General features: G+C 40.2%; 1 protein-coding gene across 1 annotated transcript; it reads right to left on the reverse strand.

The window, feature by feature from the left end:
• Window positions 1-560: 560 nt before the first annotated feature.
• Window positions 561-7,286, reverse strand: LOC137271699 (probable glutamate receptor). The gene is made up of 10 exons (XM_067804120.1): window positions 7,220-7,286; window positions 6,412-6,593; window positions 5,724-5,871; window positions 5,081-5,250; window positions 4,103-4,203; window positions 3,645-3,732; window positions 2,707-3,085; window positions 2,128-2,345; window positions 1,362-1,624; window positions 561-828 (listed from the first exon to the last, which is right to left on the reverse strand). The coding sequence occupies exons 1-10, from the start codon at window positions 7,284-7,286 to the stop codon at window positions 561-563; spliced, it is 1,884 nt and encodes a 627-aa protein (XP_067660221.1).
• Window positions 7,287-11,198: the final 3,912 nt, after the last annotated feature.

The following is an 11,198-nucleotide window of genomic DNA, read 5'->3' on the forward strand; positions in this document are numbered from 1 at the left end:
TGGTCCAGACTCGATTATTTACAGACCGTCGCCATATAGCTGCGACGTTAAACTAAACTCACTCACTAAAAACTGGCCATAGATCGCCAACAACTGAATGTTGATAACCACACTTGGGACCACAGGGACTTACAATACTTATGATGCGTGCATGGACCATACTTGGATTACATTATCCCTTCAGCTGCTGGTGAGCGTTAGCCATAGTAAAAATAACGAGAACACTGCGTTTCAAAATCCTAGTAAATTTAAACTGACTTTGAAAATTTGGGGGACTAACGTACCCTCTCAAGAGGACCACTAGAGGCAGAAAAGCGACTCCTATTCTACAAGATACCAAAAAGTGTCATTTAGGGTTAAATATGTAACATATCAGCATGCTGACACAAAAATGTATATCAGTGTCACTGAACGAGGTTTATTCAGGCACACATCGAACAATGGAATGCCAAGGTGATGGTCATCTGTTCTCAATATCCTCTGTCAAATGAGGGTTTCACAGCTGCATAGCATCTTCGACCCATGGAACAGTCTTCCGAATTATGATCTGTTTTTCTCCTCTACCTTGTGTGCTTGTGGCAACTCTGAGTGGTGATATGAGTGTTGATGTGATTGTGTGCCTGTTTCTTCTTATACCACACAATCTCCAAAGCAAGAACGATAACACTGCAGATAAGTCCCAATCCGATGGCGATGAAGACACTCTGGATCTTCAGCAGTGACACAGCTTTAGGGAAGTCTTCTTCAGGACAACCGTCATCTTCAGTCGGAGGGAACCATTCTTGGTAGGTTCGCTGAAGGATGCCACTGGCGCTTAGATAGGACATGCTGATGAGGACAAGATTAAACATCATTATAAGTAGAGGAAAGGATCAATAACCTGACTCTGAGATTTCTCATGATTATATAAAGCATTTTTCATTATATCTTTGTGTGGTATGGTCAGTTTCTATATGGTGTTACAATTGCGGTAACGGTGCATGTCGCATTATGAATTCAAGACATGATTATATGTTTGTGAAGACAATATGACACACATCTTAATATAGGAAACGGTGCAATCTGTTTCAATCAGGAACTTCAAAGCACTATGGCAAATTTTGCCATATAATGGCTCATACCGTTGCTAAAGCTAAAATAATTTATCAGTGTAGAATAATGTTAGAATAATTGACCAATGTTTTAAAAAATGTAGACTTGGGTTGGGGTAGTAGCCCAGTGGTATTTCTCTCCTAAGTACATTGTGGGAAGCCTATGTCTGGTGTCCACCGCTGTGATATTGCCGGGATATTGCTACAAGCGACGTAAAAACGTACTCACTCACTCACTCGTTCACTCAAAATAGACGTACGAAAACATACCTTTTCTGAAAGTCGTGTTTGAAGGGGGACTGCTTTGGAAGATACACAGAATCAAAAGTCCTTCCGAATTCGGTGTCAGTCACACTAAGTTTGCAGTCGGCATAGCTTACTTGAATAAGTGATGGGCCTCCAATGAAAGCATATTTTCCTTTCATGACTTTTTGCATGTGCTTGGTGACATTGCTACTCAATACATCAAGATCTCTGGCTGATGAATCTCGAACCCTGTCTTTCATTATCATGATATGTGACAACTTTGAATTCTGAAATTGAACAAAACGTCTTTGGGTGTTAGATTTTGTTGGTATTTTGACTTGGGAGCAGCTGCGGTAACACTGAGTTGATATGTTCTGAAATACGAGCACGAGGATTTTCACATACGCTGTAACGGATTCAAAATCCGAAGATACCATCAGGGTAATCTCAAAACAATATATGTGACGTTAAACATTAACTCACACACTCACTCCAAAAATACAGCTCTAGACCCAGGACTGTCACCCTAAACACATGCTTCTAATGCAATCTACCAATAGGTGGAGTTGTAAATATGCCTTTCTTGGAGATACCATCCCTGCTACTTTCAGGCAGTCTCCGGTAGCGATTGATCTTTCCTGGGTTTTATCTACAGTGTATCAGGACATTTCTTTCAAACGTGAAACCATATCCTATCATTAATGAACTGGAAATATATGAGAAATGCTGAACTTCCAAATGACTGTGCTTTCTGGAATTTCCATGGAAACATGTTTGTGCTTATATTTACCTCAAAAAGATTTCCAGTAATGCTTGATGCATCGTAACCTACTTTGTAGTCGTCTCTTGCTGCCAACTCAGCCAGGTTAGAAAATGGTGGCTTTTCCAGTCTTATAGCAAATATGGACATGATGGTCCCACAGTAGACAGCAGAGAAAATGGTTGTGAAAATCCACCATGCTGCGAGAAGGATCCTTTCCGAGACCTTGGATGACCTAATGGTTGATCCTGTTTCCAGTATGCACCATAACAACACAACACTGTACATATCAAATACAAGGAAAGTTCTGATATCCTGAATATTTGGGAGCTACCGTTTCTTTCTAGATTACACCACCTTCTGCTAATGATCTGTACATTCAGAAATGAGTTAATCTGCACAAGCCCACTGCACGTTTCCAGTTAAAAAGGAACATTTTCTGAAGTATGTATATAAGATTCATTGAACAAATTAAGCAAGACATACATAATTGGGTTGATAAAACAACCGCCAAAACATGCTCTCCAAGCAGCACTGTACACAGACAAATATGACTGAACAATTCATGATAATGGTTTTATAATTTTGTGAAACGTCGTATTTTCTCACCTTGCTTCAAAGTAGCCCCAAACATCTCAAATGGTGTAGATAATATACTTTGCATTTCCATTTGACGACTGTTTTCTGTTTCCATGTTTTGGACAACACTGTTGTCTTTTGAAGTCACTGGAGGATTAAATTCGTTACTTCTATAGAACGTTCTTACAGTGGACAGGGCAACGGTATATGAAATAAGTGAAACCACAAGTGCAATAAAGACATAAGTTTGAAAAGGATGTAGAAATATCAGTAGATGGTCCTCGTCAACGTCACCCTCTTTCCGGTACAAGATAATTTGCTTGTTTTCAGCAAGAGGGGGCAGGATGTAATCAGCAACAGCTGTGCGATCAATGTGGATGGTTAGCATCTCCGGTGCCAGGTCTGCCTCCTGCAACAAACAACTAAACTGACGTACCAAAGAAAATACACAGATGCGTCGGGGAGATTAATTTTGAAACAATGTAAATATTGCTTTGACTGTGTCTACGTTACACAGGCATAACTAGTTAGCATTATGATAAGTTGACATAGTGAGTGACAAGTTGAGTGAGTGAGGTAATATTTAACGTCGCATCGGCAATATTTCAGTCATATCTTGACGAAAAACCAAATATTCAAATAGAACTTGTGGATATTATATATATATCTCACAATTAGATTAAACTAGCGTTACTAATACTAATATTACTAATAGTAATATTTGCACAATATATAATCACAGACCATATATCGCCAACAGCTGCAGGTAAATCACCATACTAAGGACAACATTGATGACTTTTTCTTGTTGTTGAGAATATGAATACTAGATCAGATGTCTATTAAACTTATTCACAAAACTATCAAACAACTTGTGTTGAACAAACCATGATTATAATTACTTGCGATTGTGAATCTGAATATTTTTGTCCCGAAGGATACCCTCTCACGCATCTGCTACATCTTACCCTTCTCTGCAACATGCCAAAGATTCCTGTCCAAGATCCATTAATGTTCTTGCCCCAATCATCTTCTCTTGGTCGTATGATCCTGTAACTTTGTACAAAAACTCATTAGTATTTCATGATACGTTAACTAAACGCCCGCTATAACATGTTACATGTACACCAGCTTCACGCGATATTATCACTCAGAAGTGAAATGTTAAAATTTATGTACTTACATAAAAGATGGAGGTGCAGAGACTCATGATATACAGGTTAAATTTAGTCTTCAGCAACCCATGCTTGTCGTAACAGGTGACCGATCAGAATCGCTGACTTGCGATCGTTCGTATGCCTGTTCTATAGATCGATGATCATGATGTCAATCACTGGATTGTCTAGTCGATTAATTACAGATCGCCGTCAAACACTGCGATATTCTTGCGTGTGGCCATAAACAACAAACAATGAAACAAATTCACCTGAAGTTCATAGCTTCTGCTAAAAGGTTAAGTACACCCAAAGAAAATCCAAACAACCTCCGCTTGTTCAGTGTCACGTGACCATAACCAAAGTGGTTTTCCTGGAAATACACATAACAAGAACTGTCAGATTGGTAGCACCTGCCCCTCAACACAAACCGTATAAAACAGTCACCTGACACCGGAGTACAGCTGTACTCCTTAACAATTACAGCAGTAGAAATGAGAGAGATGTTCAAGTGATTAGTCACGCCATTCTTCCTTTCAAAACATCCGGCTTAATTTTTAGCATCCCATGTTTTTCGTATGAGGCATCGGGGTTGAGAGGTCAGGCTCTCTGACGTGATTGATGCTTGCCATCATAGCTCTTTTAAGGTAGATCGATGTTGATCATGTCAATCACTGAATCGACTAGTCCAGATCTGATAATTTTCAGGCAGTCGTCACTTGGCTGGGGATAATGTTGTGTCAGCATAAATCAACGAACACAAGGCATACAAAGCATGTGTACTTTCACGAGACATCAGAAAATGTGTAAAGATATTATTATTATTTATTTATTTATTTTTGTTTTTGGTGTCATGTTCTTAACCAAAATCAAAAAGACAGACACTGATAAATATTATGTGGATAGTTTCCATTATCAAGACGGGAACCAGACCATTGTCTTCATTACTTGTACGCTACATGTATCGTAAAATAACGCAAAAAATGCCATACGATTATTAGGGCATTTGTGAGGATTGCAGTGATCATAGTGTAGACAATATATGGTACTCCTTAATTTCGATCACAAAAAGAAAAAAAATTAAAAACCCGGGTTAGTATTGGTCCCCAGTAACCCATGCTTGTGGTACGAGGCGACTAACGGGATCGGATGGTCAGGCTCGCTGACCCGATTGACACATGGCATCGTATTCCAGTTGCAAAGATTGATACTCATGCTGTTGATCCGTGAACTATAAGATCTTTTCTAACCTTCATTACGGCAGTAAGCTGGCGTCCATTGTAACCAAACTTAACGTTGGGAAACACGTCCATAGGATTTCGTGCTGCCAGTTTGAAGAAAACCACGTCCGTGAAAGCGCGTCCACGAGAGTGGAACATTAGTGTCCACACCCTTGATGTTGTAGAATTTCCCTGATATCAAACATACATGACTGAATTTAACATAGACTTGATAGAGATAACTGTTGTTTGGGATAATCAGCTCAAATCAAACGATAGATATCCATACAAGTCCATACATTAGAATACTGTCTGCATCAGCAGAGGTGATTCATTTTGTGCATGGTATACAGAAGTAGGTGATGTACTATCTCAGGATAGTCTTTCTATCGCCCTCATGTACAGTTGTATTTTGCATTGATTGTAGAAGTCTATGCGATAATGGAGATGTGCATCAAAACTTCAAGTTCAATATGGGACATTAATCCAGATCACACAACGTAAACTCCAACATATGGTTATTACAAGGCATTGGGGGGACTTCTAGAATTACACTTCCAACATGAGCAGGAAGGGATCAATAGCTTCGCCGTCATGTACTAGTTTCTATATTGTCCAGAAGTCGTATGGACTAAACAAAATCTGTTGACGAAACCATTACAGCTCACCCGACTTGAAGGCAGTTCCAGCACCGCCACATTCTCCACCTTGATGTCATTTTCCAGGAGTACAGGTAAGTCATCTGCTCTGCCGACAACCAGTACCCGTGCGACGTGGCACCAGTCGACCGTGGTGTTTGACCCTGTTCCACAGATTCTAGACTGATATAGGAAATTAGTTCGTATAACGTTTTTACAAAAAGCGCTTTAAAAGGTATGCCAAGGTATGACAACATCATTCATCGAACTTTCACAACTTTGCTTTTTATTCAGTTTCTTAACAGTTGTTAAAACGGATTTAATTTTCATGATTCATAATTTCCATCTATTTACTAAATCTCAGTTGCGGCCGAGGGTGCTCAGGAAGAAGACGACTTGCATAATCCAACTGAAATTGGTTAACGACGTCAAAGGTGCAACAAAGTTCTAACCCTTTCTACCATCACCCTGCTTGTTGATACTAGTATCATTTCAGGGAACTGCTTGAGCTTAAAAACAAAAGATCACTTATAAACTGAGGACTTATAAACCAGGAAAGACTGGTCAGTGGCCGATCATGTTGCACATTCAGCATGCTATGTATAGTGATAATTCACAAACCTGACATTGTAGTTCCTCTGGACGACATCAGTTAAGGCGAAAGAGAATTTTACCTTGTGTTTGTATATACTTTCATTGAAATGTATGTATGGTTTGACGTACCATCTGACGTAAGACTAAAACAGTGGTAGTGACGTCACACAGGAGCAGCACGTTGAGATGGGGCTGGAACACCTTCTCCACATCTCTCAGGATTGTCATCAGGTTTTCCTCTGTGGATGAGCTGATCTCATAGTCCACATAGGAAATATCTGATGCCTCCAGCGAACGACCAATGCCAGAGACTGAAACATCGCTTTGTAATAAAAACCTATCAGCATCTGAAACCTATCATTAGATAACAGCATTAATGTCATGAGATTGGGCCAGCGACTTAGTATTGCTTTTAACAGAGTCAGTGAGTTAGAATTTATCGTCACATCGGCAATATATCATCCACATCATGACGACAACAAATAAGTATAGACATAGTAATTAATGGTGTATTGTAAAAACCTGTCATCGAAGGACAAAAAAAACCAAATAGTATATCACTGTAACCAGAAGTGAAATTAGCATATAACTCATCAGAACCACTGGTGAACTGGGAATCAGTTCATACTCTCAATGTTAAGATACATAATGCCCAGCACACGACACCGAACTGGTGATTGTCTGCTACAGACAGCGACATAGCTGAGAGAGCATAAAACCTCACTCTCGCATAGACTAACATGTCTGTGGCTTGAAACAACCACATACGACCAAATGAGGAGAGTGGTTCGAATCCCGAAGAGAACTCAACCTAAAGGTGTACAGCAATTTATGTTTCACTACGCCCCCACCCCATCCCCCCACCCCACCCCAACACACACACACACACACACACAATACAGGAAAAACAGACATAAAAACTCGAACTTACCAATACCATGGCTATAATCATGCAGCACAATAACTGATTTCCAGGTGAGTGAAACCAGAATTTCCACCAACATGACGTTACATTGATGCTGGCGCCGTTGAAATGATAACTTATTGCCAAAGGGTAAACCTATCATGAACGTCTACTGTCAGTGTATTTGCTTTAACGGCTAGCGTCGTTATGAACACCTGGTACATTATGCACACTTGTCAGGAAACCCATAGCTGCATTTATATCGATCTTATCTATATCCGCAAATTTGAAAAATGGTGTTTATGTAAACTGAGTCGGAGCGTCAGCCAATTAGGCCAATGGATGACGTACGCCGATTATATCAAGACTTGCAATGAAGTGGATGTTTCAGCCTAACAATGGGAGAGAACGTCATATTAAGGGATCTATGATACTATGATTCTATTGTTGTTCCAGTTTCTGTGTGGGCGGAGAAGTAATGTTTAAAGTTAAAGCGTCCAAAGGTCACACCGAAGACACGGTTCGATTCTCCACGTGGGCCAATTGTGACTATCATTTAAGGTTTCCAGTGCCGTGATATTGAAGGAATATCGCTAAAAGCGGCTTAAACTGAAAATCACATAAACACCACTAAATCTACCCTTAGCCGTACTGTTTTAATATGTGAAAGGTTTAGTAAAATGTCAATGTTAACCATAGTCATGGAATGTAATTTAGTGGTCTTCACCCTGTGCATGATGTTCGCATATAAGGACGTATTATACTGCCCTGTAGTCGATTTGCTTGTATTTTGTACTATACGTTATCAATACGATAAAAAAAGAAAAAAGTACTTAATGTACTGTTAAAAAGTATGAGTATTCTCCAAACGCACCAGCCCAGTCAGTGCCAGAGATTCTCTTAGACTTGTATCACTCGTCTATAGATTAAAGGTTATTGTTCCTGGGATTCTTTACTACCTGATTTTGATGATAGTGATGCAGAATATACTGAAATGAAAATCGTCTCCTGTACACCATATGTTATATCTAACCTGTAAATATAGTCTTACCGAATGTATTGACATTTGTCGTAACTCATCTGCATTTTTTACTAGGAATCAGTGGTCAGATATTGTAAAACATAAAGTCTCAAAGTTTGAAGCAAATGTCGTTACCTCTGAATTTAACTACAGAGTCCACAGATATTCTTTCTTATGCAATCCAGCTGCTGGTAACAAACTTTGGTTAAAATTTTTTAATTATTAAGATTATTTAGATGACATACCCTATCTCTTCCGTGTCATCACTTTTTCTAAACAATCTAAAGAAAGCTTTTGTGGCAAAATAGCTTCAGAAATTGTTAAGCATATATTTCTATTGATCTTATTGTGGCTGTTATTGATCCTATTGTATCTCTTGTTGATCTTATTATATCCCTTAATGATTTGTTGGATGTTACAACCTTTGTATATGTTTGCATTGCTGATGTACTGTTGAGGTTTCTATTTGGAAGAGCGCCAAACGTAAAATGTAATATCTGCTAAATCCTCCGTATGTATACTGAAAGGCAAAAGAAACGTCGTAGTTTTCAGTTCATGAAATTTATATCAATGACATAGTTAGGTCAACTGTTTTTCACTTGATAAAATCAACCAACATTTATGAAACATTATCTTCAGTGAAAAAGATAAAGTTTTGTCCGAAAACATTTTTCTTGAAAATTGATTACCTTTCACTGTTTTTGGACAAGGATCACTTCACCCAAACTCAACATTGAAAGCACAATGCACGTGCATCTCATGGGCATCAATTGCCACCCTCACTGCTCGCACATCAGTCGTTTCCTGACTACAGCAGCTATGCCACGGTAAACAAGAGATCAACGTCAACAGGCCATCGGACGTCTTCATGCTGGACAACGCCCTTCTGTCATCGCCATTGATTTCAACTGTACTGTTAGAACGATTGAATGTCTCAGAGAGCGATTCCACGCCACTAACAGCACAGATGACCGTCCACGTAGTGGTCGTCCCCGGGTAACCACACAACGCCAAGACCGTCAAATCGCCCGTCAACACGTGCAAGGTCGCTTCAGTAGGGCAAAAGACACAGCTCTAGGCACCATCGGCATCCATCAAAGTGCGATCAGCGACCGTACAGTTCGGTTAGGCCTTGAAGCCAGCCATCTGTTTTGTAGACGTCCTGCTCATGGTCCAGTTCTTACACAACGTCACCGACGTGAACGTCTAAGCTGGGCACAACTGCGTCAACACTGGCATCAGAGACGTTGTAGAAGAGTGATCTTCTCGGATGAAAGTCGATATTGTGTGTCTGTAGCCGATGGGAGGACAAGGGTTTGGCGTCGTGGGGGAGAACGCTTCCAAGAAGCTTGTGTGATGGCGAGAAACGCTTGGGGTGGTCCGAGCATCATGGTATGGGGTGGAATCAGGCTTAACCAGACACTTGGGCCTGTAATCTTCCACAACCTTGGTCCAAGACGAGGAAATGGTGTGACAGCTGTCCGGTACATTGATCAAGTCCTTAGACCCCACGTTGTGCCGTTTTTTTTCACGTCATCGGAACCATGTTTTCCAGCAGGACAATGCACGTGCACATACCGCCAGACTCATCAGAGCATTCTTGGATCAACACAATGTGGAAACCATGCCATGCCCAGCCCTGAGCCCAGACCTAAACCCTACTGAGCATTTGTAGGATGAGATCCATAGACGCCTCAATGACGTCAGACCACGGCCGACAACAACAAATTGAACACAAATTCCTATGGCCTTTGTGAATTGGCTGGTACACTCCGTGGTCAGGGGGTGCGCTGCAGTTGTCACTGCCAACGGTGGTCAGACACGGTATTGACTCTCGCTCCCTTCAGTGACGTCATCGATGTTTACGATGTTTCAAGTAACCAGAAATGCAATATTAAACTATTGATTATCCAATAACAGTTTGTTGTCTTTTCATTGTAGCCTTGGTCGTCATAAATATGGTGTGTAAAATTACACCAGTTATTACCACGTTCACAAACGACGTTTCTTTTGCCTTTCAGTGTATCTTCAATTTTGGAGAAAATAAAATCTATCAGTCTGTCTCTCTGTCTGTCTGTCTATCTGTCTGTCGGTCTACCTGAATGTCTATGTCTGTCTGTCTATCTATCTATCTATCTATCTATCTATCTATCTATCTATCTATCTATCTATCTATCTGACATTAGATATCTTGATACTGATCTATTGATTCAATGGATGAAAAACACAAGTGACGTTGTTCTTGAATGGAAATTTTCTACACATGTTATTAAGTTCACATCCCACTATATACCGTATACACACCTTCAAATTTCATTTTTTTTGAAAAAGTGAATAAATATATGAGCAATATATTTAGCAATACTACACCAGAACACCAGAAATAGCTTGCACACCTTGGAGCCATGTTGGGAATCGAGTCTGGGTGTTCAGCTTACAGAGCAAACCTGTACACCAGTAGTCTAGCGTCCCATTACCTTATTCAAGGCATAAAGTAAATGCCTAGGTTTATGACAGACGTCACCGTGTGGCAGGACCTTTGGTGAATATCTGGAGTCCTCATTAATTTGTACCCGTGAAGATCCTTGTTAGAAATGATCATGAGAAACCCATGAAGATCCTTTTTAGAACTGGTCATCAGTACCCCATGCTTGTCGGAACAGGCGACTAGCGGGATCGGGTAGTCAGGCAAGCTGACTTCACTGACAAATCTCATCGTATCCCAGTTGCGAAGACTGATGTTCACGCTGCTGATCACTGGATTGTCTAGTCCAGACATGATTAATTACAGACCGCCGCCATACTGCTGAATATTACTGAGTACGACGTAAAACTACTTTCATAGCAATAAATACATGTTCTTTGTGTAGTCGGATTTCTACAGTTATTAGCAGGTATCTCAAATGGATGAGGAAAGGGTGTGAGTCTTCAAAGTGAGAGGGGCTAGTGCTATAAGTTTCCTAAATGCGTGTAAAATAGTGAGGATCAATA

This window comes from Haliotis asinina, chromosome 2, assembly GCF_037392515.1.
Source record: "Haliotis asinina isolate JCU_RB_2024 chromosome 2, JCU_Hal_asi_v2, whole genome shotgun sequence".
NCBI classification, from domain to species: domain Eukaryota; kingdom Metazoa; phylum Mollusca; class Gastropoda; order Lepetellida; family Haliotidae; genus Haliotis; species Haliotis asinina.

Excerpts from the sequence above, each read along its gene's own strand:
- LOC137271699 (XM_067804120.1), bottom strand. The coding sequence starts at position 7,286 with ATGTTGGTGGAAATTCTGGTTTCACTCACCTGGAAATCAGTTATTGTG. Across the intron at positions 6,594-7,219 it reads GCTGCATGATTATAGCCATG|TCTCTGGCATTGGTCGTTCG; the intron begins GTATTGGTAAGT and ends GCGATGTTTCAG. Across the intron at positions 5,251-5,723 it reads GGTGCTGGAACTGCCTTCAA|GATATCAGGGAAATTCTACA; the intron begins GTCGGGTGAGCT and ends TCATGTATGTTT.